Raw genomic sequence first — 20,409 nt, forward strand, 5'->3', positions numbered from 1 at the left:
TCAATTCCTTTTTTCTCAGAATGTACCCGACTGTTGATTTTGCTACTCCAAGCATGTCTGCTATCTCTCTGATGGATTTTTTCTTTTTTTTCAACCTCAGGATGTTCTGCTTCACCTCAATTGAGAGTTCCTTAGACCGCATGTTGTCTGGTCACAGCAACAACTTCCAAATGCAAAACCACACACCTGTAATCAACCCCAGACCTTTTAACTACTTCATTGATTACAGGTTAATGAGGGAGATGCCTTCAGAGTTAATTGCAGCCCTTAGAGTCCCTTGTCCAATTACTTTTGGTCCCTTGAAAAAGAGGAGGCTGTGCATTACAGAGCTATGATTCCTAAACCCTTTCTCCGATTTGGATGTGAAAACTCACATATTGCAGCTGGGAGTGTGCACTTTCAGCCCATATTATATATATAATTGTATTTCTGAACATGTTTTTGTAAACAGCTAAAATAACAAAACTTGTGTCACTGTCCAAATATTTCTGGCCCTGACTGTAAGTGATCAGCGCAGAACACAAGAATGTGATCCCACAAAATGTTACCAATAAAACCACTAACTTACCCCCACAAAACCAGGCCCCATTTAGGTCAGTCATCTGTCGCTGGAAATATAGGGAGGTCCCAGGTAATTGGTAGAACAAAGACTCTGGAAAAGCGATGTGGCTCCCACCCCCCAAATGAAATCCAGTGAAGTCTGTATTCTAAAATCTAAAAAAAACCTGATCTCCCTTTGCCTAACCCACATTAAGTGGTCACGGGTATGGCAGTATTATAGTGAGGAGAGTGCAGTTAACATTTTAAGAGGTGCATGGCTCTAGCAGCACAATCTGGGCATAAGGTATAGATATATTAGCACTAAACTGGCATATTTGTAATTCTCCAGAAAAAAGAACGTGGTGTAGATGCTACAAAATAGTAATTAAGCCATAGATAAATTATTTGAGAAGTGCAATTTTTATAATGGTGTCATTTTGGGGGGTTTTCTGCTGTTCTAGCACTTTAGGGGCCCTGTAAATTTTGAAAACTATTCTAGCAAAATCTGTGCTCCAAAAAGCAAATAGCGCTCCTTCCTGCTCAGCCCTGCCTTGTGGCCAAACAGTAGTTTCTAATGACATATAGGGCATCACCACATTCGGGAAAAATTGAGTAATAAATTGTGGGGTCCTTTTTCACCTTTTAACCCTTGTGTAACTGACAAATTTGCAGCTAATAAAAAAAAAAATTACCCTTAAAATATTGTATTTTCACATCCCAATGTTATAAAATTCTGTGAGGCATCTGTGGGTTCAAAATACTCACTATACGCTTAGATGAATGACAGTGTTGTTTCCGATATAGGGTCACTTGTGGTGTTTCTGCTGATCTGGCACCTCCAGGGTTTGGTTAATGGAGGCCGCAATCTATTCATGCAGAATTTGTGTTCTAAATACCAAGTCACACTTCTTCCCATCCGATCCCCACTATGTACTCAAATAGTAGCATACAGCCACATATGGGGTACTGCCACGTTCAGTAAAAATTGTATAACATATTACCCTGTATATTTTCTCCTGTTACCCTTTGTGTAAATTAAAATGTTGAGGCTAAAGTACAATTTTGTCAGAAAAACACTACATTTTCATTTTCACGGCCCAATCTAATAAAAGTCCATGTAATTTGTGGGTTAAAAATTCTCACCACAGCAATAGATTAATTGATTATAGGGTTTAGTGTGCCAAATGGGGTCAAATGTGGGTATTTCTGCATTTTTGGCACCTCAAGGGCTCTACAAATGCAACAAATTGTCCAAATTTGCGTTCCAAAAATTAAACAGCGCTGTTTGCTTTCCGAGCCATGTTATGTGCCCAAACATTATTTATGACCATGTTTGAGGTATCACAATGTTTGTGAGAAATTAAATAACAAATGATGGCGTCCAATTTCTCCTATTCTCCATTGTCAAACTATCAAATTTTGCGCTAAAATAACTTTTAGAGGAAAAAACGTAACTATCATCTTCACATCCAAATTGTAAAAAGTTCTTTGAAGCACCTATGGATTTAAAGTGCTCAACACATCCCTACAGAAATTCCTTGATGGGTTTAGCTTCTAAAATAGGTTCACTCGCTGGGTTTTTTTGTTGGTTAGGTACCTTAGGAACCCTGCAAATATGACATTGTGTCCGAAATCTATATCAGCCAAATTTACTTTCCAAAATTCAAATATTGCTTCTTCTGTTCTGAGCCAAACAGAACTTTTTTACTACATGTGGGGATCACTGCGTTTATAAGATAGTGAGTAATAAACTGGGGGGGTCCACTTTTTAGTGGTACCTTTTGTAAAAGAGAGAAACTGGGTGCTAAAGCAACATTTTTGTGAAAAAAATGAAAATTTTCAATGACTACTTATTGTTATCAAATTCTTTGACAAACCTGCGAGTTCAAAATGCTATCCTCCTGTATAAAATCGTTGAGGGGTCCAGTTTCCAAAATGTGATCACTTCTGGGGGTTTCTGCTGGATATTTTCCTTAGAGGTTCTCAACTGTGACATGGTGCCCACAATCTATTTCAGACAAATTTTATTCCAAAATTGAAATATTGCTCCTTCCTTTCTGAGCCCTCCCACTTGTCGAAAATTATGTTTCTGATCACATGAGGGGTGTCAGTACACTCAGAAGAAACTGAGTAATACATTTTGGGTTCCATTTTGTCATGCTATTTCTTGTAAAAGTGAATAAATTGAGGCTAAAGTAACATTTTTAGGTAAAATGTAATTTAATTTATATTTTTTCATTCCAAATTGCATTAATTCATGTGAAGCTCTTGAAGGATTAATAAACTTCTTCAACGTGATTTTAAGTATTCTGAGGGAGCAGTTTTTAGAATGGTGTTATTTTTGGGTATTGGGTATTTTCTTTCTGATAGGCCTCTCAAAGTCACTTCAAATGTGATGTGGTCCCTAAACAATGGCTTTATAAATTTTATTGGAAAAATGAGAAATTGCTTTTAACCCTTCTAACTTCTTAACAAAAAAAATATGTTACAAAAATATTATTAGTTATTACATCATAAAGTGACACTGGTCAGATTTCTAAAATTTGGAAAGGTCATTAAGGTCAAAAGTGGCTCAGTCACTTAAAAGGTTAAATGAGGTTGTCGGGTGATGGACCATGCAGGTCCAATTGGGTATATTCAGGGCCAACAATGGCTATATTATAGTTTACAAGAAGGTAAAGAGTGCTATATATTTCTGTAAAGTTATATCTAAATTATTTTTTCCTGGGCTGAGTACTTCACACAAAAGTACGGAGACATGTCCGATATTGATCTGAGTGTCCGATCAATTTCGACCATGCAAGTCTATCTATGGGTCCGAGAAAAAAATATCTGACAGCAGTGAGATGCTAATAATCAATATTAGATAGCTCCAATACAGAAAGAAAGAAAACTGCAGCACTTCAGCTTCATCTGGGGTATTTATTCACCAAACATGCAATGTTTCAATCACAACAGCCTTTGTCAAGCTGGAGTGCTGAAATTTTCCTAATTTACTATATCTATGTTGTCTGGGATACTTTACTACTTGCTCTCATATTGAAGATATGTGACTGGAGAGAGTGCTGCTATGAAAATGGCGTGTATTTGCACTGTGTTAACTGTACCTTATCAATCTTTTGTATAAATTCCCTCTTATGTTTAACACTTTCATCTGGGCCAGGAATCTGTATATTGTCATTGCTGAAGTCTGTATTTCCTTGTGTGTCGGGATAATCTTCCTCCACACTGCATCCTTCCTTTCCAGACTGTAAAGACTGTGGATCTTGCATGCAATTAATTGCTGCCAACAACGTCTCGGTCAGTTCGCCACTGCCATCTTCAGACATTTCAAGAAATGACAGATCATCTATTATTTCTGTTAATTGTGTAAAACTGTCCATTTCCCCCGTTATCTTTAGCAGCTTGTCAATGCTCATATCATCAATAAAGCTTCCTGGTTCCTCACATGCAATGTTTGCACCTTCATCTTTACTTGTGTCACTCACATTTTGGTCTTTTTCTGGGATACATACTGTTTCAATATTATCTAAAGGTACCATTTCTATGTCTGGATAGGAAACATCTATTGCAGTTATGGCAGATAACAAACTACTGTCCTGAAATCCATCGGAGTTATTGTTCTGCATCTGATACAAAATAAAATCAGAAAGTTATATTACCAAACAACAAAAACACTAAAAATGAAATAGTCACAAACTTTTACATACAGTGGGGAAAAGTATTTGATACACTGCCGATTTTGCAAGTTTTCCCACAAAGAAAGGAGAGGTCTGTAATTTTTATCATAGGTACTCTTCACCTGTAATAAACAGAATCCCCCATATTGTATGATTTTTAAATAATTAATTTGTATTTTATTGCATGAAATAAGTATTTGATAACCAACCAGCAAGAATTCTGACTCTCACAGACATGTTTTTTCTCTAAGAAACCCTGATACTCTGCACTCATTACCTGTATTAATTGCACCTGTTTGATCTCGTTACCTGTATAAGACACCTGTCCACACACTCAATCACTGCAACCTCTCCACCATGGCCAAGACCAAAGAGCTGTCTAAGGACACCAGGGACAAAATTGTAGACCTGCACAAGGCTGGGATGGGTTATAGGTCAATAGGCAAGAAACTTGGTGAGAATGCAACAACTGTTGGCGGAAATATTTGAAAATATAAGAAACACAAGATTACTGTCAGTCTTACTCGTTCTGGGGCTCACCTCGTGGGGTAAGGATGATTGTAAAAATGGTCAGGAATCATCCCAGAACTACACGGGAGGACCTGGTGAATGACCTGAAGAGCTAGGACCACAGTCTCAAAGATTACCATTAGTAACACACTAAACCATCGTGGATTAAAATCCTGCAGGGCACGCAAGGCCATTGTAGTATGCCACAGGTGAGACAAAGGGGGTGACAGGAGCTACACAGAAGGGTACGTTGGGGTGTAGTTTGCGTGGGTCACCACTAGAGAGCACAGGGTCCCCATAGTTGTTTGCAGGAGGGGGAAGGGAGAGTTTTAGCAGAGGGGGGAGGGAACTAGTAAGAGAGAGAAGGAAGGAGATCAGAGAGTAGTGAAGCTAAGAAGCATAAAGGAGGCTGCAGAGCAATATCATAGTGGAGGATAGTTGGGTCTTGAAGGAAAGAAGGCCGCCCTGTTTGAGGACTGGCAGGAAAGAATGTTGCTGAGGTTCCCCGGGGAGAGGGAGGTCAGCATGGCCAGAACACCAGTATTCGCAGGGAGAGAGACAGGTAAACCAAGAGGCTGATGGCAAACTCTGGCAGCCGGAATAGCAAGAGTAGCAAGAAAACTAATATGCTTGGAGAAGAAAAGGTGCCCTGCCTTAGAAACGGAAGATATGTGCAAAGAAAATAAAGCAAAGAGGTTTATAGAGAAACTGGAGTCTGTCTTTCTGTTGCTGAGAGTGAATGTCAGAGATGTGAAGACAGAGATGAAAGTCATCATCCCACTACCACCCCCACAGTCATATTCCCTTTTTCATGAAGCAGGCCAGCCAGAGGACACACGACTACAACCCCCAGCCTCGGTGAGGCCTTTGGTGGTTCCTTCACGCTTACATATTTTAAGTATATGAGGTGCTGCTGATAAGTCTTTGGTTTTACCCAGAAAGAAACGAGATAGGATGATGAAACTTTACATTTATTCCACATACTCTCCACTGATGTCAACACACTTCTAACATAGGTATTCCAAATTCTGTAAACCTAGCAAAAAGATGGATTTCGGTTGTGCCTCAAACCAGGCATCCGTAGCAGCCATAGCATCAGAAATGGTGTGAAATTTGGTACCCTTGAGGTGTTTTTTTATAGGTTTGGAAACAAATGATAGTCGGAGGGAGCTAGATCTGGTGAATAAGGTGGGTGGTCAACCAGCTGGAAGCCCAGCTCTGCCAGTTTTGCTGTGGTTGCTTGTGGTGTATGAGCAGAGGTGTTTTCTTGCAAGAACAAGATTCCTTTGGACAGCTTGCCGCACCTTTTGGCCTTCAGAGCTGCCTTCAATTGGTCCAAAAGTTCAATGTAATACCTTGCATTATGGTGGAACCCTTTTGAAAGTAGTCCTCTAGCAGCATGCCCTCCTTAACCCAGAACAAAGGCACTGTTACGGTTGCTGTGGCTCTGGAGACTATGTCCGGATTTCTTGCTACTGCACATGTGCAAGCGCTGGAGACTAAGTCCTATCTTGGAGCCATTGCACATGTGCGGGTGACATCATCGCTGACACGAGGTCATATGTCTGACACCTTCTAAGCTGATTGGCCATTGGTCATGTGCTTGTGACACGTGGTCACATGTCTCCGACACCTTCTATGCCGATTGGTCGCTGGTCATGTGCTTGTGACGCTTTGCTCGGTGATAGGCCAGCGTGACGTCATTGCTGTCATTCTGGCAGCGGATTGGCTCTGGTGTCCTCCATCTTGGATGAGGCACAGAGTCTATATAAGACCCTGACGCACGCCGCCTGGCGCTCAGTCCTCTTGGTTCATGCAGGAGGGTAGACGCCCTTGTGCACGTCCCTCTAGGCATCACTCTGTCTATGTTAGGTGAGCGCTACCGGCAGGGTAGCGTTCTTATACCTTACAGCTTCGGCTGCAGTCCGTATCCTTACCTCTTAGTGGAGCGGACATAGGCAGGTGCCTGAGGCACATGGTCCGGCTGGGCCTTGTGATTCTACTCGTAGGTGGACGTTGCCGCTAGTGTAACGTTCCTTATACTGCGTCTGGCAGTTGTTCGTATCCTCGCACACTAGGGGAGCGAACAGAGGTAGGAGCTTTGTGCGGCTTATGCTGCTGTCCGTCTCTTTTGCACCACTAGAAGAGCGGACCTAGGCAGGTGCCATATCTAGTGGTTCGTGTCCTCGCACACTAGTGGAGCGAACGCAGGTAGGAGCTTTGTGCGGCTTACGCTGCTGTCCGTCTCCTGGCACCACTAGAGGAACGGACCTAGGTAGGTGCCATTTCCCACTCACTGCTTTTGTCTCTGTGATCTTTAACAGAGACCATTCCACACACCCTCAAAGTAAGGGAGGAATTGCTTTATTTTCTAATTACAGTGCCTACAAGTAGTATTCAACCCCCTGCAGATTTAGCAGGTTTGATAAGATGCAAATAAGTTAGAGCCTGCAAACTTCAAACAAGAGCAGGATTTATTAACAGATGCATAAATCTTACAAACCAACAAGTTATGTTGCTCAGTTAAATTTTAATACATTTTCAACATAAAAGTGTGGGTCAATTATTATTCAACCCCTAGGTTTAGTATTTTGTGGAATAACCCTTGTTTTCAATTACAGCTAATAATCGTCTTTTATAAGACCTGATCAGGCCGGCACAGGTCTCTGGAGTTATCTTGGCCCACTCCTCCATGCAGATCTTCTCCAAGTTATCTAGGTTCTTTGGGTGTCTCATGTGGACTTTAATCTTGAGCTCCTTCCACAAGTTTTCAATTGGGTTAAGGTCAGGAGACTGACTAGGCCACTGCAACACCTTGATTTTTTCCCTCTTGAACCAGGCCTTGGTTTTCTTGGCTGTGTGCTTTGGGTCGTTGTCTTGTTGGAAGATGAAATGACGACCCATCTTAAGATCCTTGATGGAGGAGCGGAGGTTCTTGGCCAAAATCTCCAGGTAGGCCGTGCTATCCATCTTCCCATGGATGCGGACCAGATGGCCAGGCCCCTTGGCTGAGAAACAGCCCCACAGCATGATGCTGCCACCACCATGCTTGACTGTAGGGATGGTATTCTTGGGGTCGTATGCAGTGTCATCCAGTCTCCAAACGTCACGTGTGTGGTTGGCACCAATGATCTCGATCTTGGTCTCACCAGACCAGAGAACCTTGAACCAGTCTGTCTCAGAGTCATCCAAGTGATCATGAGCAAACTGTAGACGAGCCTTGACATGACGCTTTGAAAGTAAAGATACCTTATGGGCTCGTCTGGAACGGAGACCATTGAGGTGGAGTACGTTACTTATGGTATTGACTGAAACCAATGTCCCCACTGCCCTGAGATCTTCCCGGAGCTCCTTCCTTGTTTTCCTTGGGTTAGCCTTGACTCTTCGGACAAGCCTGGCCTCGGCACGGGAGGAAACTTTCAAAGGCTGTCCAGGCCGTGGAAGGCTAACAGTAGTTCCATAAGCCTTCCACTTCCAGATGATGTTCCCAACAGTGGAGACAGGTAGGCCCAACTCCTTGGAAAGGGTTTTGTACCCCTTGCCAGCCTTGTGACCCTCCACGATCTTGTCTCTGATGGCCTTGGAATGCTCCTTTGTCTTTCCCATGTTGACCATGTATGAGTGCTGTTCACAAGTTTGGGGAGGATCTTAATTAGTCAGAAAAGGCTGGAAAAAGAGATAATTAATCCAAACATGTGAAGCTCATTGTTCTTTGTTCCTGAAATACTTCTTAATACTTTGGGGAACCAAACAGAATTCTGGTGGTTTGAGGGGTTGAATAATGAATGACCCTCTGAATAAACTTTTCTCAATTTAAAAAAAAAAATAAAAAAGAAATAACATTCTTTTTTGCTGCAGTGCATTTCACACTTCCAGGCTGATCTACAGTCCAAATGTCACAATGCCAAGTTAATTCCGAATGTGTAAACCTGCTAAATCTGCAGGGGGTTGAATACTACTTGTAGGCACTGTATATTACTCTGAGTTTAACAGAGGTATTGCACTCTGCACTTGTGCTATTATTTTTTACAGTGGTACACTTTTATACCCCTTATCCTCTGCCATAGTCTGCAGCAAAGTCTTTGCACGGTGGACCCTGACTGTCTGACATTCCTTTAGGTTTATTATCAGACAGCCCCCCGTAACAGGCACCATCACCTTAGTGGCTGATTTTTGCACCCTGAACTTCTAAGGATGAGGAGAACCATTGTGCCTCCACTCTTTTGACTGTTCCTTGTTTTCAGAGTCATAGAAAGAAATCCCTAGTGGTTCATCCATAGTGACCAGTTGATCCAGGAAGTTCTTATCAGTCCCTAAACGCTGACAAATGGACCGGGACGTTTTCACTCACATGCTTCTCTGATCTGTTGTCAAACATTTGGGGACCCACTTTGCAGATAGCTTCCTCATGTCCAAATTGTCATGAATAATGACAAACACATTCACGGGAAATCCCCATGATATCTGCTATTACTTTAGCTGAAATTCCTCGATTCTCCAGTATGAGGTTGTGCACAGAATCGATGACCTCCGGAACAACAACCACTCTCGGTAGTCCAGGACGTTCCTCATGATTGGTGCTGATGTGGCCAGTTTTAAATTTGGCAACCCAGTTCTTAACTGTGGAATATGAAGGGCCTTGATCCCCCAATGTCTGCGACATATCACCATGAATATCCTTTGCGTACGTTCCTTGCAGAAACAAGAATTTTATCACTACTCTGCTCTCAGTTGCTGTGAATATCGCATTAGACTCCACCATCTTGTTTTCCCGCGTGCGTAGAACACTGTTGCCATAAGCAACAAACAAAATTTTGAAAACATATATTAGATGCATAAGGCTTTCATGTGATGTAACATTTGTTACCATAGAAACAAAAAAAATCACAAGGCCAAAGACTTATCAGCAGCCCCTCGTATATGACCAGAATATGCCATACATGCCTTCAGTTCTAACATCTCGAGAAGCAGGTATGGACTTGAGATAAATGTTGGTCCCAGATCTTTGACCTGTATCTATCAAACATACAGCTCTGGCAAAAATTAAGAGACCACTGCAAAATTTTCAGTTTTCCTGATTTTTCTCTTTATAGGTATATTTTTGAGTAAAATGTAAATTGTTCTTTTATTCTGTAAACTACTGACAACGTCTCCGAATTTCCGAAAATGTAGTCCATACAAAACATTCAAAGACATTTTTTAAGTGATTACATATGGAGGAAAGTGGGGGGTGCGTCTTATAGTCCGATGGCTGCGGTGCGGTGGTGGAGCGGCTGAAGGCGGGTGCGGTGGTCGTGGAGCGGGTCATTAGAGGCATGAGCAGGCTGTAACAGCGCTACACTGACCACGTGGGCCCGCTCATTTGATATACACGCCCATCATCTCGCCCATCTCTCAGCCCTGAAGCCGGCGCTGACAGGTGGGCGGGATGAAGGGCGGGGGATGCGCGCATACTAAAGAGCCGGCCTGCGTGATCACCCCAGGCAACTACAGCCTGGAGTGATCATGTGCGGCTGTATTCACTGCCCCTCACGCATAATCATCAGCACGGGGGGCAGAGAATAAGTACGGTATACTCACCGTTCCCCTGCAGCATCGCGGTGTCCTCCTGTGTGCCAGCTGATCTGTGTAGAGAGCGGTGAGCACAGCGATGACGTCATCGCTGTACACGGCTCCACACAGGTCAGCTGGCACAGACAGGAAGCGAGCGATGATGCATGGAGTGAGGAGAGGCGAGTATACAGCGGGAGTCCTCCACCTGTTACCACAAATCCGGCCGCGGCTGAAGTGAACACAAGATCCGCGGCGACTTCAGTCAGGTGATGTGCGGTGACAGTTGGAGTCACGGCTGATTCCGGCGGCTCACTTCACTTGCGGCCTGACCCTCACAGAGAGCGGTCATGTTCTATGGCTGCTCTCTTTGATTGTCAGATGTAGCAGAGCTGGATGCGTCATGCTACATCGTGTGGATTACATCGGACCTGGGTGTTTTAGGAGTTAATAAAGTGGTGAAAGAGGGTGTTTTTTGTCTTTTATTTCAAATATAGAATTTTTAAGTGTTTATTTACTTTCACTTACAGCTTAGTGGTGAGGGGGTGTCTCATAGACGCCTGCCATCACTAAGCTAGGATTTAGTGGCAGCTATGGGCTGCTGCCATTAACTCCTTATTACCCCGATTGCCACCGCATCAGGGCAATTGGCATGAGCTGGGAAAAGTCCCAGGACTGTCGCATCTAATGAATGCGGCAATTCTGGGCGGCTGATGGCTGATATTTTTAGGCTTCGGGGGCTCCCAATAACGTGAGTCTCCCCAGCGTGAGAATAACAGCCCCCAGCTGTGAGACTTTATCTTGGCTGGTTATCAAAATTGGGGGAACTGCACGCCGGTTTTTTTTTTAATTACCCCCATACAGTGTCAGCAGCAGATCCTCGTCCCATAACAGTGTGTCATGACCACACTTTTAGCTTAAAAATTTTATTTTCCGCCTCTAAAACCAGGGTGCGTCTTATGGTCCGAAAAATACGGTATTATTATAAAGCTCAGACTTCATAGAAATAGCCCACGTAAACTTCAAGATATGAAAAGTGTTTGTGTGGAAGACTGGACTAAAATCACACCTGAGCAATACATGTGACTAGTTTATCCTTGCAGGAGGTGTCTTGAAACTGTCATCATCAACAAAAGCTTTTGAACAAAGTATTAATTACATTTCAGTAAGCATGTTCAATACTTTTTCAGTGTGTCATTTCTCATTTTTACACTAGATTTATGGACATCTATGGTTAGATTTCTTTAGCTGTGTGGATTGGATGGGTTGTTACTAGTATCTGTTGAGAAATTCATGTCAATGGCACCTTTAGAAATATTTTTATGCCATTTTATCTCAAATATTGTTTACAAATATATCCAACTCTGTGTTAGGCCTTTTTCACACGTCAGTGATTCTGGTACGTATGTGCTAGTTTTTATACGTAACAGAATCACGGACATGCGCAAACCCATTAAAATCAATGGGTAGCCGCACACATAAGTGATTTTCCACTGACTGTGTGTCTTTGTGCGGCATACACGCGTGTCTGTGTGCTCCACACGGAGACATGTCCATTTTTTTCTGCCATCACAGTGGTGTGATCCGTGAAACACGTACCAAAAAAACATGTACATTGAAAATAGAAAGCTTTTTATACTCACCTTCTCCAGCTGTCTTCAGCCTCTGCTGCCTCCTCCTGTCTTCCATCCCGGCTGCTTATTCTCATGCATATTCATTTATGCATGGAGCAGCCAACCCGAAAGTAGCTGCAGCGGGGGTCAGCGGCGGCCGGATACACAGCAGAGCCGAAGAGTTCAGCACCACAGACAGCAGGAGCGGGGACAGGTGAGTATACATTCATGTGCTATAACGGATGACTGACACAGATCATGTATAGCACATGGATAACCCACGTGTGCCGTGAATCACAGCACACGGAGGGACATATGCGTTTTTTACACGTCAGTGAAAAACGTCTGTATTTTTCACTGACATGTGAAGCAGGCCTTAGTGAGCACTTCTCCTTTGTGGAGATAATCCTTCCACCTCACAGGTGTGACATATTAAGATGCTGATTATAAAGCATACTTATTATACACGTGTATCTTAGGATGGCCACAATAAAGGTCACTCTACAATGTCCAGTTTTACAGTACTTGGAGTGTCCAGAGGTGTCAGTATCTGGTGTGACCAGCATTTGCCTCATGCAGTGCAACACAATACATCTCCTTCACATAGTTACTTGATCAGTTTGTTAATTGTGACCTGTGGAATGTTTATCCTCTCCTCTTCAACGGCTGTGTAAAGTTGCTGGAAATTGGCAGGAACACGCTGTCGCATATGACGATCCAGAGCATCCCAATCATGCTCAATGGGTGGCCCGTCTGGTGAGTATGCCGGTCATGCAAGAACTGGGATGTTTTCAGCTTCAAGGAATTGTGTACAGATCCTTGCAACCTGGGGTCGTGCATTATCATGCTGCAGCATGAGGTGATGGTCATGAATGAATGGCAAAAACATGGGCCTCAGGATCTTGTCATGGTATTTCTGTACATTCAAAACGACATAAATAAAATCCACCTATGTTCATTGTCCATATCATATGCCTGCCCATACCATAACCCCAATGCCACCATGGACCACTTGATTCACAATGTTGACATCAGCAAACAATTCACTCACAAGACACCATTCACGCAGTCTGCCATTTGTCCTGTACAGTGAAAACAGGGATTCAAGCATGAAGAGAACACTTCTATAACGTGTCAAACGCCATCAAAAGCTAGTATTTGAACTCTCAAGTCGGCTACGACGACTAACTCAGTCAGGTGCAGAATGGGATGAGAATGACGAGCAGCAGATGAGCTTCCCTAAGACAGTTTCTGACAGTTAGTGCAAAAATTCTTTGGTTATGCAAACTAATTGCTGCAACAGGTGTTCGGCTGGCCGGTCTCAGGCGATCTTAAGCCTGTTTTACAGGTTGCAATTTCGCATATGATATCGTATGCGATTTGCAACGCCCCCATCGTATGTGCAGCACGTTCAATTTGTTGAACGTGCCGCACAAACGATTAACCCCCTTCACACGTACTTACCCGTCCATACGACCTCGATGTGGGCGTCAAACGTCCACTTCCTGGAGTGGGAGGGACGTTTGGCGTTACATCGGCGTCACGCGGCAGCCGGCCAATAGAAGCGGAGGGGCGTAGCTGAGCGGGACGTCAACATCCCGCCCACCTCCTTCCTTCTGCATTGTGGGCCGGGAGCCGCAGGAGGCAGGTGAGATCTGTTCATCGTTCCCGGGGTGTCACAAACTGCGATGTGCGCTACCCCGGGTACGATGAACAATCTGACGTTCAACTCGTCAGGAATGAACGACGTGCATGCGATGAACGGTTTTTCGTTCAATCGCAATTGCACGTCACTGTCACACGCTACAACATACCTTACGATGCTGGATGTGTATCACTTACGATGTGACCCCGCCGACACATCGTAAGATATCTTGTAGCGTGTAAAGCAGGCTTTAGAGGTGAAGATGTTATATGCTGAGGGCCTTGATTGGTGTGGTTACACATGGTCTGCGGTTGTGAGTTCGATTGGATGTACTGCCAAATTTTATTAAATGCTTTTGGAGACGGTTTATGTGAGAAAAATGAACATTCAATACACGGTCAACAACTCTGGTGGACATTCCTGCAGTCAACATGACAACTGCATGCTCCCTCAAAACCTGCGACATCTGTGGCATTGTGCTGTGTGATAAAAGTACACATTTTAGGCTGCTTTCACACTACGTTTTTTTAACATGCGTCCTGAACGTTTTTTTCCTGCAAAAGTGTATTCAGTGCAAATATGTTTTAATTTCAATGCATTTGCAATGGACGCGCGTCAACATGCGTTGACATGCATTTGCGTGCGGTATAGTGAGGATCCAGTGAGTTGCAGTATTTTAACATTTTTCAAAAACGCTACTTGTAGCGTTTTTGAGCTGCATCCAAATACTGTTTGCCACTGGATCCTAACTATACTGCACGCAAACACATGTGAACGCTGGTATGCTGAGAGACAGGATCCTGTTGGGCAGGAACCAGCCTGGCGTGATCAAAGTCTCTCTCTCTCTGTCGGTCTCTCAGTCTCTCTCTCTGTCTGTCGTTTTCTCTCTCTGTCAGTATCTCTCCCTCTCACGCCCTCTCTCATACTCACTGATCCCTGAGCGATCACCAGCGCAGCACTGCACGGCTGTCACACTGCTCTGGCAGCTTCTCCTCTTTTGAAAATGCTGGCCGCTCATTATTCCATCTCGTATTCCCTGCTTCCCCCGCCCACCAGTGCCTATGATTGGTTGCAGTTAGACACACCCCCACGCTGAGTGACAGCTGTCTCACTCCAGCCAATCACAGCCATCGGTGGGCAGGTCTATATCGTGCAGTACAATAAATAATTAAAAAAACAGCATGCGGTCCCCCCAAATTTTGATACCAGCCAAAGTAAAGCCACATGGCTGAAGGCTGGTATTCTCGTGATGGGGAGCCTCACGTTATGGGGAGCCCCCAGCCTAAAAATATCAGCCAGCAGCCGTCCGGAAATGCTGCATCCATTAGATGCGACAGTCCCGGGACTCTACCAGGCTCAACCCGAATTGCCCTGGTGTGGTGGCAATCGGGGTAATAAGGAGTTAATGGCAGTCCATAGCTGCCACTAAGTCCTAGGTTAATCATGGCAGGCGTGTATGAGACACACCCAATGATTAACCTGTAAGTGAAAGTAAATAATCACAAACACCGAAAAATCCTTTATTTGGAATAAAAGACAAAAAAACAACCTCTTTCACCACTTTATTAAAATCCCCAAATACCCCTCCAAGTCCAGCGTAATCCACACGAGGTCCCACGACGCTTTCAGCTCTTCTACATTGGAAACTGACAGGAGCGGCAGTAGAACACCGCCACTTGCTGTGAGCTCCACAGAGCAACTGAAGTGAGTCGCGCAGTCAGTGGTGACGTCACTCAGGTAGTGCAGGTGTGTGTGTGGTGATGACTGGTGCGGTAGTGCCTGCGTCTGTGCGGTGATGATAGGGGCGGTAGTGCCTGCGTGTGTGCAGTGATGGTGGGGGTGGTAGTGCCGGTGTGCGGTGATGATGGGGGCGGTAATGCCGGTGTGTGCGGTGATGATGGGGCAGTAGTGTCTCTCTCTTTCTCTCAATCCCTCTTTTTCTCTCTCTCCCTTTTTCAAATCAAATCAAATCAAATCAAATAGGCTTTATTGGCAGGACCAAAATACAATCAGTATTGCCAAAGCAAGAAAAGAAACTTGACAGGGGAGTCGGTTAGGGTTGTGGGGATTGGGTGTTGGGGGCCACAATTTGGGGAATGATGGTCCATTTGGAGGTCTATAGTACCCCACAGGTTATGACAAGTGGTGACATATTGGGCGGCGATCTCCACCATTGATGCCTCTTCCCACAGTAGGATGCAGAGTTTCCTCTCCTCGTCCATGGATGGAAAGTCCAGGGTATGAGTGGTAAATTTCCGGAAGTGGGAGGACCTCACTGCTGAGTATTTGTTACAGTGCAGCAGGAAATCCGCCTAGTCCTCCAGAGCCCCCTGCGGGCAGTGCTGGCACGGTCTGTGGCTTGTATGTCTGTTGGTGCCGCCCTGTTTCCACCTCTAGGCTATGGGCACTCAGTCTGTACAGGGTCAGGGTCTGCCTGTCTTTGGGTTTGCGTATCCTCTCCAGATATGGGGCCAGAGTGTAGTCCCTCCGCAGTGACCGGTAGATGGTGAGTTTCTGGGAGTTCTCTAATTCACTCTTCCAGTCCTCTATGTATTTCTCTCTCTCTCTTTTTCTCTCTCACTATCTCTTTCTCTCTCACTATCTCTCTCTTCTTTCTCTCTCTTTCTCCATCTGAATTTCCAGTCTATCACGTTCAGTTCCACTGACTCCCAATCACAAGACTCCAATACCCGCCCATAATTTCAAGTGACCGGGTCCTGTAAAATAACACATGCATTTGCATGCATTTCTCCTTGGAAAAAAAGGATCCGCTTTTGCAGCAAAAAAATGTTCAGGACGCATATTAAAAAAATGTAGTGTGAAAGCAGCCTTAGGGCGGCGTTACATGGTACAATATATCGGGCGATATGTCGTCAGGGTCACGGAATTCGTGACGCACATCCGGCATCGTTAGAGATGTCGTACCGTGTGACACCTCCGAACGACTGTTAACGAGCAAAAATACTCACCTTATCGTTACTCGTTGACACGTCGTTCATTTCCATAATGTCATTCCTCCTTCTGCGCGTCGGTTGTTCGTCGTTCCCGTGGCAGCACACATCGCTACGTGTGACACCCCGGGAACGACGAACACAGCTTACCTGCGTCCCGCCCACAATGAGGAAGGAAGGAGGTGGGCAGGATGTTACGTCCCGCTTATCTCCGCCCCTCCGCTTCTATTGGGCGGCCGCTGTGTGACGTCGCTGTGACGTCGAACATCCCTCCCCCTTCAGGAAGAGATTGTTCGCCGCCAACAGTGACGTCGTTAGGGAGGTAAGTACGTGTGACGGGGGTTTAATGACTTTGTGCAACACGGGCAATAAATTGCCCGTGACGCACAAACGACAGGGGCGATCGCTCACGCGATCGCACGATATATCATCTCGTGTAACGCCGGCCTTAGGCGGGCTTTGCACGTTGCGACATAGCAAGCCGATGCTGCGATGTCGCATGCGATAGTACCCGCCCAGTCGCAGCTGCGATATCCTTGTGATAGCTGCCGTAGCGAACATTATCGCTACGGCAGCTTCACATGGACTCACCTGTCCTGGGACGTCGCTCTGGCCGGCGACCCGCCTCCTTATTAAGGGGGCGGGTCGTACGGCGTCACTGCGACGTCACACGGCAGGCGGCCAATAGGAGCAGAGGGGCGGAGATGAGCAAGATATAAACATCCCGCCCACCTTCTCCCTTCCGCATATCCTACGGAAGCCGCGGTGACGCCGGTAGGAGATGTTCCTCGCTCCTGCGGCTTCACACACAGCGATGTGTGCTGCCGCAGGAGCGAGGAACAACATCGGACCATCGCGTCAGCGTAATTATGGATTACACCGACGCTACACCGATGATACGATTACGACGCATTTGCGCTCGTTAATCGTATCATCTAGGCTTTACACACTACGATGTCGCCTGCAATGCCGGATGTGTGTCACTTTCAATTTGACCCCACCGACATCGCGCCTGTGATGTCGTAGTGTGCAAAGTACCCCTTAGAGTGTTTTTTTATTGTGGCTAGCCTATGGCATACCTGTACAATCATCATGCTGTCTAATCAGTATCGGGACATGCCACCCCTGGGAGGTGGATGGCTTATCTTGGCAAAGGAGAAGTGCCAAACTAACACAGTTTAGACAAATTTGTGAACAATATTTGAGAGAAATATGCCTTTTGTGTACATAGAAAAAAATATTAGATCTTGAAGTTCAGCTGATGGAAATTACAAGTGTTGCATTTATATGTTTGTACAGTGTGTGTGTGTATATATATATATATATATATATATATATATATATATATATTGTAAGCTGACGGCCAGACATAACATAGATGGGTAATATGTATCACAGAGGTGGATGTCAGTGATGTAAGCCCAGAGGCGAGCTGTAGCACATATAGTACTGAAAGTGTTTAAAGGTCATGGCAAGGGCTTAGGAGCAGTCAAAAAGATGGCTAGGACTAGCTGCTCACATATCCTCGCCCTGGGATGTGGTATTGCGAGTATAAGAAAGTCCAAGTGAATGATCAGGTGTTTGTATACGGAGGTAAGAAGGCCTCCTGTATGAAGTCTTCATACTGGGACTTGAATACTGGACTAACACTTAAGTGCCATTGTTTGGACTGTGTAATCTGTTTGCCTGTAATAAAAGGACATTTAAGGCCCCGTCACACACAACGAGATCGCTAACGAGATCATTGCTACGTCACCGTTTTCGTGACGCAGCAGCGATCTCGTTATGTGTGACACCTACCAGCGATCAGGCCCCTGCTGTGAGATCGCTAGTCGTTGCTGAATGGTTGGAACCATTTTCTTCAAAGGCGATGTCCTGCTGGGCAAGACGCATCGCTGTGTTTGACGCCTACCAACGACCTCCTAACACAGTCCCAACGCCCGACGAGACCGTTATACAGGTCGCTGATCGTTACTGCGTTGTTGGTAAGATCTGACTGTGTGACATCTCACCAGCGACCTCCCAGCGATCCTTATCAGGTCGCATAGTTTTTGGGATCGCTGGTAAGTCATTAAATGTGACCGGGGCATTACTTTCTCTGTTTAAAGCATGCTTAATGGAGTCATAATATAGCAGCCTGAACATTTTACTTCACCCCTCACGACCTTGGACTCATATGGACGTATGTAATATATATACATATACACATATATACACATATATATATATATACTAGAAGATGGCCCGATTCTACGCATCGGGTATTCTAGAATTTACGTATTGAGTAGTTAATGTATGATTTTTGTTATTATATATATATATATATATATATATATATATATATACAGTTAGGTCCAGAAATATTTGGACAGTGACACAAGTTTTGTTATTTTAGCTGTTTACAAAAACATGTTCAGAAATACAATTATATATATAATATGGGCTGAAAGTGCACACTCCCAGCTGCAATATGAGAGTTTTCACATCCAAATCGGAGAAAGGGTTTAGGAATCATAGCTCTGTAATGCATAGCCTCCTCTTTTTCAAGGGACCAAAAGTAATTGGACAAGGGACTCTAAGGGCTGCAATTAACTCTGAAGGCGTCTCCCTCGTTAACCTGTAATCAATGAAGTAGTTAAAAGGTCTGGGGTTGATTACAGGTGTGTGGTTTTGCATTTGGAAGCTGTTGCTGTGACCAGACAACATGCGGTCTAAGGAACTCTCAATTGAGGTGAAGCAGAACATCCTGAGGCTGAAAAAAAAGAAAAAATCCATCAGAGAGATAGCAGACATGCTTGGAGTAGCAAAATCAACAGTCGGGTACATTCTGAGAAAAAAGGAATTGACTGGTGAGCTTGGGAACTCAAAAAGGCCTGGGCGTCCACGGATGACAACAGTGGTGGATGATCGCCGCATACTTTCATTGGTGAAGAAGAACCCGTTCACAACATCAACTGAAGTCCAGAACACTCTCAGTGAAGTAGGTGTATCTGTCTCTAAGTCAACAGTAAAGAGAAGACTCCATGAAAGTAAATACAAAGGGTTCACATCTAGATGCAAACCATTCATCAATTCCAAAAATAGACAGGGCAGAGTTAAATTTGCTGAAAAAAACCTCATGAAGCCAGCTCAGTTCTGGAAAAGTATTCTATGGACAGATGAGACCAAGATCAACCTGTACCAGAATGATGGGAAGAAAAAAGTTTGGAGAAGAAAGGGAACGGCACATGATCCAAGGCACACCCCATCCTCTGTAAAACATGGTGGAGGCAACGTGATGGCATGGGCATGCATGGCTTTCAATGGCACTGGGTCACTTGTGTTTATTGATGACATAACAGCAGACAAGAGTAGCCGGATGAATTCTGAAGTGTACCGGGATATACTTTCAGCCCAGATTCAGCCAAATGCCGCAAAGTTGATCGGACGGCGCTTCATAGTACAGATGGACAATGACCCCAAGCATACAGCCAAAGCTACCCAGGAGTTTATGAGTGCAAAAAAGTAGAACATTCTGCAATGGCCAAGTCAATCACCAGATCTTAACCCAATTGAGCATGCATTTCACTTGCTCAAATCCAGACTTAAGACGGAAAGACCCACAAACAAGCAAGACCTGAAGGCTGCGGCTGTAAAGGCCTGGCAAAGCATTAAGAAGGAGGAAACCCAGTGTTGGGTGATGTCCATGGGTTCCAGACTTAAGGCAGTGTTTGCCTCCAAAGGATTCGCAACAAAATATTGAAAATAAAAAATTTTTTTTGGGTTTGGTTTATTTGTCCAATTACTTTTGACCTCCTGAAATGTGGAGTGTTTGTAAAGAAATGTGTACAATTCCTACAATTTCTATCAGATATTTTTGTTCAAACCTTCAAATTAAACGTTACAATCTGCACTTGAATTCTGTTGTAGAGGTTTCATTT

The 20,409-nt window shown here is 44.4% G+C and overlaps 1 protein-coding gene across 3 annotated transcripts in view; it reads right to left on the reverse strand.

The window, feature by feature from the left end:
• The window catches only part of ANKRD31 (ankyrin repeat domain 31), a 408,642-nt gene that overhangs the window by 246,483 nt on the left and 141,750 nt on the right, over positions 1-20,409 (reverse strand). For all 3 annotated transcript variants that reach the window (XM_075342271.1, XM_075342267.1, XM_075342277.1), the window contains one exon: positions 3,648-4,169. In XM_075342271.1, the coding sequence (XP_075198386.1) occupies positions 3,648-4,169 (522 nt within the window). The remainder of the gene's footprint in view (positions 1-3,647; positions 4,170-20,409) is intronic.

Source organism: Anomaloglossus baeobatrachus, chromosome 1 (genome assembly GCF_048569485.1).
Source record: "Anomaloglossus baeobatrachus isolate aAnoBae1 chromosome 1, aAnoBae1.hap1, whole genome shotgun sequence".
Lineage (NCBI taxonomy): Eukaryota > Metazoa > Chordata > Amphibia > Anura > Aromobatidae > Anomaloglossus > Anomaloglossus baeobatrachus.